Source organism: Agelaius phoeniceus, chromosome 2, assembly GCF_051311805.1.
Source record: "Agelaius phoeniceus isolate bAgePho1 chromosome 2, bAgePho1.hap1, whole genome shotgun sequence".
NCBI classification, from domain to species: domain Eukaryota; kingdom Metazoa; phylum Chordata; class Aves; order Passeriformes; family Icteridae; genus Agelaius; species Agelaius phoeniceus.
Window position 1 is genome coordinate 71,276,565 of NC_135266.1, and position 13,850 is coordinate 71,290,414.

Here is a 13,850-nt window from a genome sequence, read left to right on the forward strand (position 1 = left end):
TCAAAAGTGAGATTTTATTCATATTTGTTACTTATGCACAACCCGAAGTATGATAAAACTGATAAAAACAGCCTAGAATAGTGTTTACATCACTAAATTCAATTCACATTTTGTCCATAAAATACCAAAAGGAAAATTGACAACATTGCAGGTTCAGAAAAACAGATTGGCTACTATGACTGAAAAATCTACACTATCTTCACTGGTCACAACTGATTGCTTGTTTAATGCTTATTATTTAAAATAAGCACAAATTACAAAATTTCAGACACACCCAACTTCTGTGCTCATAAAATATATCTTCTGTCATATCAAATTTCAATAGATTGGAAAGAATTTTCTGCTGAGACATTTAATTTCAGCATGTATCAAAAGAACATCGAGAGTGCTCTCACCACCTATGCAGTGATGTAACACTGAGGTCCCAGTTGCACCTTCAGCTACCTCTCCAAAGAATCATTTTGCAGGCCACTGTGCAAGCACACTGTGATGGTAAGGACAAGCCATGTCCCACACAGTGATGAAAGCCACCATCAGGCTACAGCCCAAATTATGTCCTCCCTGGTGGACACACAGACCTCAGACTCCAGGACACAAAATAAAGCACACTTCAGCTCTGCATTTTAAGGCAAAGACAAAACCAGCTCCAACTGGGACAGAGATCACCAAGTACCTTCAGCTGCCCCTGAAGGTTTACAAGAGCTATGGTTGCTCACCACTATGCAGAGATTGGTCATACTTTGTCATACTTTGTGTGATAAATTCTATCACCAGCCCTGAGGCAGCATGTTATCCCTCTACCATAAAGGCAGCCACCACAGATTGCAAAATCATATGCAGATTAAACAGCAATGCAGTAGCCAACAGTTTGCATGCAGACATCATGTTAGACTGTTACATTCTCAGGACTAAAACTGTTAATGGTGTAAACACAGGTTAGATAATCACCTTCCATTTCTCTTTTTATTTTACATACTTCTTTTAACAGATGGGGGTGCCTCACAGAACAAAGGAGGTTTACCACATGTTAGACCTGGAATTACAGAGACTTCTGTTACAAAGATTAAAACTGTAATCTGGTAAGGAAAGAAACCTTCCCCTGCTATGAATAAAATTTAAAAGCCTCATTAGGCAGAGCAGCAGCCTGACTCTTGGTCCAGAAAAAAAAACCAAAAAACCAAAAACAAAAAAACCCAAAACAAAACAAACCATTTTAATACTGTACGGCTGATAAAAAATGGAAAACAAGGAAAACAGAGACAGTCAAAGCAGGCTTTATGGCAGCAACTATGCCTAGGAAAGGACCAAGAAAGTGAGTGTATATGTATATATGGCACAGTACCTCAACAGCCATCAAAACTGCTCTAACTGCCCTTGTTTTATCCATGGGATGTACTGGGAAAGAAATACATTCAAAGTAAGAGTTCTGAGTCAATGTGCTACACAACTACACACGTACAAATCAACAACAACAGAACTTATTTACACACGTTTATACCTACAGGCATAAAGACCAAGTTTAATACTTGTGAAATGTATCTGATTGCTAGACTCTTCCAATCTTTAGCAATAACAGTAGCATTTCTGCACTGTAACAGCCACAGGGTTTCCATCAGGACTATCCTGCATCCAGCTGATCTTATATTAAGACTGGAAAGTTCTACAGGCATTTTCATTTCCATTTATAACACAGACATGCATCTGCTACCCAGTAGAGACCCTCCCAACACTCTTCCCAACAATCAGCCAGCAACTTAGAGCTGGTACTGTTACAGACATATCTGTCTGCTCACCAAATGTTCTTTTTGGATCATGTGGGGTCATTCTTCAAAGTATACATTTCAACATCTGCTACATTTTTAAGATAAAAAGGAAGATAGTATAAAATCAATTCTGTATGCATAAAAACTTAAGCCCGGAAGTGGTTAAAAATAGACTAAGGTGGGCATAATTAGTACCTAATAAAAAAAGCTAAAAGTTACATTTATGGAACTCAACACTTCACTCAGCCATACAGTTAGCTGCCCTCAAAGACTAACAACCAGACCAATTCACAAGTATCTAAGTTGCTTACATAATTAAAAGAATAAGATGTAAAGTCAAAAAAATATATTTTATCCCTTCAAGAACAGGAAAGTAAAATAAAATGCTGGTTCTGTAACAGTGCAACAACTGCATCATATTTTGCACGCAGCACAAGAGTTGCTACATTTAGTGGCACTTAAGTATTATGCAGTAAATACTGAAAGTAAGACAAGTTTCTGATCTGCATAAGCATAATCACATCATTATTACCAGAGTTGCTAAGCTACAGCATTCTGAATAATACCAATTCAATTTTAGCACTTCCCTCACTAGCCTTAATACATGTCAACGTCCTGCTTTACATCTTGCTAACAAAGCAATCACTGAAGCCAAGTATTTAATGCAGTTGCCAGCAGGCTTGGGGCCACGTTCAGTCTGACCAGTCGTTCTCATCAAACTCGGAGTCGTCGTCGGAGTCACTGTACTCCACGGCGATGCGCCGCGACAGGATGGTGGCCACGTCATTGCCAACGGGCTCGCGCTTCGCCTCCTGCTCACGCTGCTCCTGCACCTTCTTCAGCTGAATTCCTGCAGAGACAATCACCCTCAGGCAAAGCTTTCCAGGCAAGAGATTTCGTATTTGACACTGTTGTTGGTGAGTTTGTTGTATCTTAGAAAATACTCAGGAATTTCAGGAATACTCAGGAAAAAAAGAAAGCAAGCATTGAGAGAAGAGAGCCTCCTTGAGCAAGGAAGAGGGAAAGACAAAAAAGGCAGCTGGGAAATAATTCTCAGAGACTGAATACTTCCAGACTTCTAAAACTGTCAACAATATGTTGAAGCTAAATATTCAAGACTGTACAGGTCATTTTGATCTGTATTTGGAAATACTGTTAGACTACAGCTCCATATTGTAAGTGAGGTCAGGATGAGCTGTAAGTCACTGGTTAAAAAAATCAGTGGGCCGAGGCCTGGTGTTGGGTAATTCAGTTCTTCTGAATAGAAGCAAAAATCCATTACATGTACTGGTACTTCACATAATGAACAACAAGTGCTGTGTTCATTAGATTATGTCCGCACAAACACTAGAACATGCTTGACAAAGCTGTGCAGTTTTAGGTGCTAGAAAATGCTCCAACCTCATGGCTGACAAATGTCAGAACAGGTGTGTGGTACCTGTGGTTAATGAAATCTTCCCAGCTGGGAAAAGAAGCCATAAACTCATTTCAGTGGAAAACACTGTGCTCCCACTGGAAAAAAAGGAGTACCTAAAACCCAGTGTGCACTTACCCATCCTGATGGCAGCCAGCAGATCGCTCCGTGCATCGCTCATCGGTGCCTGCTTTGCCTCCGACGCCGGAGGTACATGCATGGGGGAGGAAGAGAGGGATGCACCTGCAGCAGGAGGGCCTGGAGGGGGAGGAGGTGGGCCGGGAGGAGGAGGAGCAGTGACAACAAGCCCACCAGCAGGAGGAGGATGAGTAGCTGCATATGTAGAGCCAGTCACCAGTCCGGAATGGGAAGGTGGCATGGGAAGCTGAAGAGGACTAACAAATGCAGTTTGTGCTGAAGGAATCATAGGAGGGGGAGGAGGAGGGGGAGGACCTGTAGGATTGTAATAATCCACCATCTGAGCTGGGAGCATCCTATATAAAACAGAACAAAAACATTTAATGCATTCAAAGTTAGAACTTAGAAAATTATCACCCTTTAAACTGCACTCATCCAACCTCACATAAAACAAAAAACAAAAGCAATTTAAACTGGTGACTTAATTATGCAAGTGATTATACATGTAAGAATTGTCAAATATTGCTGATATATTGAGATTTAAGACATATATTGAAGTTAAAAGCAATGTCCTTTCAGCACTCTACAAATTGAGCTTCTTTATCTTAGTTCTCCTGCCCATTTAAGTATGAAGCTGCATTTCTTATTAAACATCTACTCTGTGGGACTGCAAAGTGCAAAGTCATTGAAGAAGAAGGGACCAAGAAAACTGCAGACTACACCCTTCAATTCCATAGAAGGTCAAGAGGTAACAGAGGACACAGACATGGAGAACAAGGGAAAGAACGAAAGGAAAGATTTGCCCAAAGGTAAATGTATGTCATGTGCTTCTTCAGTCAAATTTATCAGTTTAAATACCATTTAATTAAATTGATACATTTGATCGATTTTTTAAATAAGAGGTACAGGGAAGAGCTCATTTCTTTGTTAAAATGTCATTGAAAGAAATCTTAATCAGAAAAAAATAGAGAATTTATAAGAGTTGTGAAGAGGTAAAGAACTAGGTACAGGAGACAGGAACTGAAGCAAAGAGACTGATGACATTGAGTGACACATGCCAGTGTATGACAACTGCAACATCCCAACAATGGTCATGGACCTGAGGGCTAAGCACAGTGATGTCTTACACACTGGAAACAACAGAGAAAGGGCAGGCTGGAGCAGTCCCTCCTAACTGAGTCATCTGCAGCACAATAGCCATGAATCAGGCAAGGGCTATCCCAGGATGCATCAAGCAAGGATGACAAACCTTGGCTTGCATAGTAAAAAACAACACAGGCAAGAATGACTACAACTTCCTGGGGTTACAACTTGAAAGTTTAAGCTATTTACACAAAAGAACAGACACAGAGACACAGACGTATTAGAAAACAGATGTTTTCTTGCTACAGGAGAACCAGAACTCTGGAGCAAGCCTTCCTTCAGAATGCATTCAGGCAAAATATCTACACAGGCATTTGATAAATCTCTGTCTTGAATTAAAAAGTGGCATTCCTCCTGTGGCAGTAAGGAATTTGTGTCTGAGGAGACCCCTCCCAATTCCATTGCAAGCTTCTCTAAAAAGGCCTTTCAGGGATTTCAGGGATGCAACAAACACTGCCAGATTAATCACAATCAGCAATACTCTTTCTGCACATTTCCTGAAGTTTAACATTTTATCCAAATTATCCTGTAACTACTTTCCACTTTGGAGGAAAATTATCCCTTCTTCAATATTATATTAGGCACCCTTAATATTTTACAATCATACTGACTTCACCAATATACACTTCATTTAATACAAACGTGGTTATTTCTGCTTTCACTATTTCTTCACTTAAATTCAGTTCATACATAGAAATTATACCAATTTTCTTCTCTCCTCCCCAAGGAGGTAACTAATATATTTGGGGTCTTTTTCTTTGATGTATTACACGTTACGATGGTTACGGAAAACATGCATTCCTCTGGTTTTGCCAAGAATCCACTAGAGTAAATCAGACTTACCCATATTCTGCTGGTACCACAGGTACTGAGCTGTGCTGGCCATCTGAAGGCTGGGGTGGAGGTGGAGGTGGTTGCTGAGGTCTGTTTAAAGTGGCATGTCGTACAGTGGTGGAGGGCGGTCTGTATTCATGCTCGTGGCTTTGGGATGCTGCCATGTACTGTGGACCATCTCCTGCTCCATAGGAAGGCATTGCTATCTGCTGATGGAGGGAATGATTCGGAGTAGCAGGATAAGAATAATCTGTAACATCGGATGCATGGGACCTAAAATTAAAGTAAATTGATGCAGAAGAACAGATTATGTGAGTGCAACAGGGCATTACCTAAATAACTGACAAAACAAGCAAAAAAGAATACAATCAGCGTTATTTGTCTTGCAAGAGGATTCCCCGATTTATCAGTTATCACTCCCTTTAGGTCCACAGAAAGCACAAGAATTTTAGTAGCCATAATGAAGCTTATGGTTTTTGTCAATGATTTTGACAGTCCCTTGTTTGAAATGGCAATACTTACCAGCCTGCCTCAAGTTAACAGTGGCAGCAGAAAAAGAAAAGCAATACTACAAGCACTTGCAATTATGCAGAAGAACATACTTTACCGATGCAGAGAAAACCAATTTTGAAAGTTAGAAAATGCTTTTTATTTTGTTTGCACAATTAATTTTGTTGGAAAGGCTTAAAGAAACTGGGAAATGTAAGTATTAGTTGAGCAGAGAGTTCATAAAGATACAAAGTCTAGGATGTTCTGTCAAATAAGCCCAAGAGAGGGAGCAAAAGGATCTTTTCATCCCATTACTGTGAAGACTTGTTTTAGTAATGAACAATGGTGCAGCCTGGCTTTTAGTGAACACAGTGAACTGATGCACTTATCTGTGAGACTGGAAGCAAGGTAAGCAACAAAAAGCCAGGGCTTTGAGCAAAACAAAATAACAAACCCTTTGGGCATTTTGTCCTCTTTCATGCTTCCTGCCTGTTCCATTTTCTTTGCGTCACTCATGAACTCAATGCCCATTTTCCTTCTCTCCCACTCTTCTTTTCTTGTTCTTACTTTTCTCACATTAATTTGCTGGTTTCTGTTTGGATTCAGCTTGTGTTTCTCTCTCTAAAGTACAATAAGTATAACAAATACATTGTAAATTGCCACAGTCCAAACACCGGGATGTCAACATTTAATGCTTAAGTCTTACAAGTACCAAACGAGAAGATATGCGACCAATTTTTTTTACTTTAGCACTAGGAAAAAAAAAGACAGTATAACCCAATACACTTATTTGGGATCTGACTTACAGAACACTGCTCATGCAGTAGCAGGCAGCATGAAAAGGTCTCTCAAACCACTACATATTTCTATATGTATGGATTTTTTATAGCTTAAGACTACTCCAAGGTGAAAAAATAGAAAGCCCTCTCTCCACCTCACATTCTCAGAATTAATGCTCCATGGATGCAAAACAGATTTCAGGATTCAATCTCAGATATTTGATTCACTGAAATGTAAAATAGTCCTTAATTTATAAAATATAAAAGCCATACATAAGTACAAGGTATCTGTCACACAAACAACATCAAAATAGATGCATCCTACAATTTTGACTTTAAAAAATCCCACAGATTGCAAATACCACATATCTGCAAACAACCAAATACATGTTGACATTGCTGGGAGATAAAAACAAATAACTTCAATATGATAATTTAAACTCAGGAATCCTGGAAGCAAGGTGTTAAATCTGAAAAAAAAAATACTCAAAAGGTATGAAACAGAAGTTCTGATGAAAAAATCCACAGCTTTTGCTAGATCAACCTATGTAAAGCTTTGTCAGTCTGCAGTGTTTCATTAAAACTAACAGGAGACAAAGTTTTGCATTAGAAACTGTAAAATAAAACAAAACAAACAACAGTTTTTAGACAGTGAGGGAGTCTGAATACATAACTGAAAGACCAATAGCAATATCAAATACTATGTTTCAATTACAAGTTCGTTACTTTTCACAAAGACCACAACATTGCAAAGTTCTGAGCAGATCATTTTCTTTTAAATTAATCTCCACTGGAAAATGGACTAAAGGTATCATTCCACACTCTTGCAGTGGTAGCTGCCTCCTCAACCTAGCCATTCACCAATTTAAACACTTTTTCCAGTAGACCCTATTTATTTCAATGCTTATTGCTTGTACTTAATCACAACAGACAAAGGAAATAAAGTAAGTGGGAAAATCCTCTGGTGAGACCAGCTTGTGCAAAAACTAAAACTTCATTGCACATCAGGTAACTCCCACAGAGCTCAAAAAGAATCTCAGTCAATGAAGATGAATTCTGCTGTGTTATCTCTAAGCAGAGATTTTTGTTATTTCAAGCAGTAACATCTCATCTGGTTTAGTAGCTTGGTTTTTAGACTAATATAACATCAAAAAGCTGAACTCTTCTCCCACCGAAGTATTCCTTCCAGGCAAAAGTATTCTTGACTGAGTAGATCACAGAAAAATATTTATTAAGCTACCAGCAGGGCACCAAACAACAGACTAGACACTAAGGAAGAGCTACTGACATTATCTAGTAGAGGCTTAAATGCTTTGTAACTACAGCTACTGAAGATGAAATACAAAGCATACAGCAAACACTTCTTTCTCTGCAGTACATAGCATTAAGATGACAAAATGCTCATGTGAAGCTGAGGAAGAAAAAAATCATTACAGAATCTGTTATGCCATTTACGCTTAAAAGTAAATTTGAAAAGAATGTTTTAAACACGCATTGTATGTTTTGTCTAACTATTCCCATCCTGTAAAAACACCTAATTCTACTCAGTATTGCTGAACATACAACTGTGGTATAACAAACAGCTTTGCTGTAAACAGACCTAGTATCTGGGGACAGTGATCCCTCGGAAGATGCTCCATGGTACACACTTTGAGACAACCTGTTGTCAGGTCTAAGCTCTTTGTCATATGCCATCATATTCCACTCCTGGCGTCTGTTCCTGGCTTTTCTAACCTTTTTCACCTCACGGGTGGTGCCATCTATACGCTTTTGCTCCTAATGTCCAAACAAAAGAAATAAAGCATGCAAAGAGAGAGAAAAAAGGAAAGGAAAAAAGCTGGTTAAAATGCAGTTAGAGTGCATGAAAATAAGACCAGATTTACAGATGAAGCCAAGTCTTCAAAAAATTCCTCTGCACTAAAATAACCTCATTAGTAGCAGGACTTTTGATCTGTAAGGATGCATGCGCTACTGTGATGCCAATCTCCTGGTTTTCCTAATACAGAAATGGGACCAATTTTAAAAGCCAGAAAGTTGAACTTCTTCTGACATCACTTCTGGTCTTTTATTTACACCACCCTGAAGCACTTGTAATTTTCGTCTCCCAAAAATCAAACTTCTGAGAATGTAAAATAAGCTCAGGGCTATTCTGGTTATTCATTATGGTCACAATGAACTGGGCCAGGGGAAGTATGGAGAAACTGGACACGCTTTCCTATTCCATAGGCTATGTGAAATGATTTTTGTTTGTTTTAACTTCCTCTGCCTTCTTAGATCTAATTAACTACCAAAATTCCTCCTAGTTTCTTCTCACCATTGATATAAAAATACACTAATTCTCTCTGCAGTGAGTCAGCAATACTCAGGCCAGCAGTATATTACAGCTTGATAGGTTCATGACAAACTTGGCTGCTTTTATCTTTCAATAAATATCACATCAGGCTCAACTAATGTCAGTGTTTATTATACCTATTTATCTTTACCTCACTGATAGCAAGATTTCCTAATATTGGGACCTAATGCTTTCACACCTTGGAAATGTTATACTCACCTACTTCTGACTACTCAGTATGAATATAAAACTCACACTGGTGCTTCTGCACAAAAAATGAACAAGATTGCTCAATTCAGACAGAGAAGGGTCTGCTACTCCTTTTCTCAGTATTCATGAGAGCATAGGGGTCTTTTTTTCAATCAGCTCTAGATCCTACATCTTAGAATACATGGTGTTAGGCTTTTGGCTGCTAGAAAAATAGTTTCTCAGAAAATAATTATATTGCTGTACTGAGAATGCAGTCAGTGAGTTATACTGAGAGAAGAGCTTGGTCAAATTCTGGTAGGCAAGGCTTTTACTGGGGAATCTAGACCCACAAAATAAGGGATAATAGTTGGAAAGCCAGTTTAACAAAAAGCCCATCACAGATGAACACAGGTTTTTTACTCCAACTGTCAAAGAGCACTGAGTAAATAATTCTGAAATAATGTGTTTGGCATTACATAACTAACAAAATCTAACAAATAGCTTCCTTGTCCTTGTTTTGGATCTCTTGCTCATTCATGCATATTTGCATGAGGGACCTGCTGACCCTCCTACCATTCAGAATGTCAGAAAAGACTTCTTGAAGTTCAACACCCAAACGTTTTGACAACTCCTGCATATTTCTACAGTAAACAGATTTTTGGTCTGATTTATGTTTAATAATGATGATCATTTTGGTTCTTAATCAGTTCTCCCAAAATATTTTTCCTCCACAAACTTTTTCGAATCACACCCTTTTTATGTCTGATAACCACTTTTTCACATCAAATTCTGCCAACAGAGGATTTGGAGAAGAAAGGACACAGATTTAGTCATGCTTTATTTTAAATATATATAGTTTTGCTAATTGCCATGGTTGAATATATGCTTATTAAAAGCTTTTCATCTGTCTTTTTCAATTATTTGCTGTAAATATTTCAGGATTTTTAATTTTCGACTTTTATCCTCGTTCCTGAGTCATGTTATATTTCAGAAGAAAGATCAAGTAAGCATTTTCACTGAAAACACTTTGTTTTGTCTTCTTTCAGAACAGCAATTTGTCATCTGGGGGTCACAATTATATATTTCTTGCAAGATTCTAAGTAAAATAAATATTCACCTTTTGACCAATATATGATGCTACTAGGAAGACAATCATTTTGATACAATTCCTGCACAATCATGAGTGCTTACTTGGCTGCTTACAGTTACTGCTTATTATTTAGAAGTTTAGTTTTTTATGAAAAACAAAAGTTTATAAAAAGTTTTTAAAAGTTTAAAAAGTTTAAAAAATGTTTATACATGTGGATGCATAAACAACAAAAAATAAGCACAAAGCTTAGCTGGTTTTAATTGGATCAGATTTCAGCTGGACAGGTTGTTCCAGATGAGCCTCTGTAAGCATGCTAATGAATAAATACACTTGAATCATTTTTACTCAAGCAGTACTAAACCCTACTGGCAGTGATATTTTGATTAAATATTATATCAATACATCTCTAAAACATTAAATGTCTTCCAAAACAGGGGTGCAGCCCTATTGCTAGCAGCTGACAAAGCTGCATGTACCTCTAAGAGTAGTTTTAAGTTGTTTCAGTAGCAGTTTCAGTCCCTTGACAATGGTGACAGCTCTAGCTTTACAACCCAGGGCAAAGATGACAGAGTTGTAGGGAAGCTAAAGACTTTCTAGATAATTACTGCTGGAAATATTTCTCAGAAAATTAAAGCAATATTAAGAGGAGTTACTTTTTTTTTAACTAGCTGTAATAGAAGCTGTGGCAGACAAGTGGGTGCTGTAGATTAGGCCAGAAAACAAGTCATTCATGTTGGCAGCAAATTATTTCAGCGAACACAAAACATATTAGAGCCTTCAAACAGGGTTGAGTTAATTGTAAGTTTGATATTTGCATCAAGAATTAGCAAATGATATTTCAAGCATCTGAATAAAGAATTAAGAGCTAGTAATAAAAAGCAGCTTCAGCAAGTATTTGCAATACTTTCAAAAAACTGGAAGCACAAGCCTAGAGTATTTTCCTCACCACAAATTCATAAAATCCTATCAAAACACAAGTCATCAGGAATGATTTCTGAAATATAAGCATTCCAAATTTAGAAATTTTTAATTGCTTGAATAGCTAATTATTCCCAGATAAAAAGCCAGCACAATAAAGAGGAAATTCTAACAGTTTATCCTTTGTTTAGTCACAACTGCCCTACCTACAGCCATTCAATTTAGAGTATCACTGGTACGTACCAAGTCAAAACTACACTGAACTCTCAGACACTGATCTACAGAAAGTAAAAAAAAAATAGACTACACAGATTTTAAACTTAAAGAATTAAAATTACATTTTTCTTCAGAAAAAGTTTGCCTGAAAGAGTCAAATCAGAGGAAGCCTGTCAGATATTTTCAATTAAACTGTATACAGAAACAAAAAGCATGATATTTGAGGGAAGAAAATTAAACAGTTTATGAACCTCCTGCTGCAACAGCATGAGCACTTAGGGCAAATTATCAAAATAATACTGAAAAACTGATTCTCTGGTGCAGGAACTACTCTCAGATTTCACTGAGCACCTAAAAAATTGAGGCTAAAAATTAGCTGTACTTGGTCAGCTGAGTAGGATGGCATTTAGGTGTCTAGCTTGTACTTTGTTAAACAATAAACATTTATTTCACCTGCACAGTTTCTCAACAACTATCAAGTTTTGTGCTTCTGTAGAGCACAAACTGAGCAAAGAATTCTCATTTAACAGATCGAAAATTTAAGTTCAGCTATCAAATTGTTAATAAATGCTCTGAATTCATTCCTGGTTACTGCTATCATAAGGACAAGAATAAAAGAAAAAGGACATTTGGTTCAGCAACCTGTGGAACAAGGTGTACCTGTGGCACATCTCACCCAAACCATCCTGCTCTCCAAAGGACACAGATCATGAAATGCATGAAAATCATCTTCTGGAAAGCTAAACCTGAGATTTCTTCCCATCACAAACTGAACTTTATCCATGCAGACTCAAGTCTATGCTGCTTTCTTAGTTGGACTTGGCATATATTTAATCAAATCAAATAGTACTTCAGCTTGAATTTATCAAGGGGTATTTCTGTGATGTATGGCTATAATAGTACATGATTGGAATTGAGTATATTTGCATTTGTAGACTGTAATAAGACAATTAAAATCTACAGAAAATATACCATGGATGGAAATAAGCAGGATGTGTTGCCTAAGTTGAAGTCTAAAATAACTTATAAATATATAAGTAGTTTTGTAGAAATTGTTCTATAGGAATAAAGAAATGCTCAAGTGATTTTTTAAATTCTTATAAAGGCATCTGTATTTTTTCCTGTAAAATCAGAATGGAAAAAATGGGACACTGGAATGGAAAACATTCTAATGCCAACTCCTTTCCTCTCCCATTACAGTCTTTCTCTGGAGCATAACAGGGGCATTTTTCTGGGTACCAATAAACAGATATTGGCAAAGGATTCAAAACAGCATCTTGGAAGATAACCACAGCCCTCCTAAAATTCAATTTGCTGCCTTCTTAAAATAGACAGGATAAGCTATAAAAATGGAATGTACTGAATCTAAGCCACACAAGAGGAACAATCTTCCCACGCACACAAACTAAGTATGACCTGGGAATCTTTATGCCTGGACAACTGCACATAAAATTGTAATACACAAACATGCTATTATGTTTCTGCTTTTACCTTTTGTCTCCTCTTTTCTTTTCGCTTATCTTCAGTATCCTGTAACATTTTTTCTTTCCAAAGATCAAAAAAATAGGAAGGATCGGTGTAGAACTTCAATCCATCTTTCTTATCATCCCTGGAAAAGCAGCAGAAGGAAAGATAAAAATACATGAAGTAGTGTGCTTTAAATCCAAAAAATTTACCTTTGATGATCATCCGAGCCTCAAGCTGATCAGTAACAACCCTTACTAACTGGAGGTCCATAAACAAATACCACCACTGTCTGTAGCAGCAGCAAAAACACATCCCTTGGTCATAAATCCTACACATTCACATTCCAGTTAAAACTTCTTATCTTAAAAATAAAATATACTGCAAATGCTGTGCTATACCATTCTTTAAAAAGAAATAAATTATTTATTGCAGATTGAGTTTTATCAATCTTGAAAAATCAAATCTCAATAGTCACTATAGCTTTTCCCCTCTGCTCTAATTATTTTTTGCATATGATTAGGAAATAAAGGGTAAAGTACAAGAAGGTAAACAATCAATATTTCCTTACCTATAAGGTGAAAGAATATTCAGAGGTGGTGGTTTGTCACTTTGATTATAAATATCAGCCACCGGGTTTGGAATGCTGTTCTTTGAAACTACCTGCTGGTCTTGAACTGTTGAGCTCTTGAATGCTTTTTTCATGTTGATGTCCTGTAAGGATACTGTTAGAAACAGATACACATTTACCATAGGTCTGAAAGGAATGAAAGTGGATACACAACATCCTTTTTCCACTAATTATTTGAAATATTTTCAGCATGTTAAAACAAAGACAGGTTTTTCCTCAGTGGATAATCCTGATAACTAGGCACAAAGGCATGTAAGAATTCCCATAATAAAACAGATGTAAGTCTCACTTAGTCCAGAACATCACTTAAAATAATGGGACCGTGGACTGTATCTTGGAAAATGATGCAAGAATGCTGTCACATGCAGATGTACAACCATTTCCCCTTTTTATAAGCTTTATCCTGGAGTTCTAACAGCAGAAAGACTGGCTTCAAGACTGAAACACAAG

The 13,850-nt window shown here is 37.3% G+C and overlaps 1 protein-coding gene across 3 annotated transcripts in view; it reads right to left on the reverse strand.

Moving 5' to 3' along the window:
* WASF3 (WASP family member 3) overlaps nt 1–13,850 on the reverse strand; it is a 65,456-nt gene continuing 51,606 nt past the window's right edge. For 2 of the 3 annotated variants that reach the window (XM_077173852.1, XM_054654922.2), the window contains 6 exons: nt 13,341–13,494; nt 12,797–12,914; nt 8,161–8,336; nt 5,302–5,565; nt 3,316–3,671; nt 1–2,613 (listed from right to left, as the gene is read on the reverse strand). In XM_077173852.1, coding sequence (XP_077029967.1) covers nt 2,456–2,613; nt 3,316–3,671; nt 5,302–5,565; nt 8,161–8,336; nt 12,797–12,914; nt 13,341–13,494 — 1,226 coding nt within the window. In that variant the 3' untranslated portion in view covers nt 1–2,455. Of the gene's footprint in view, nt 2,614–3,315; nt 3,672–5,301; nt 5,566–6,235; nt 6,403–8,160; nt 8,337–12,796; nt 12,915–13,340; nt 13,495–13,850 lie in introns of all 3 variants that reach the window. The other variant, XM_054654923.2, reaches the window with a different exon arrangement.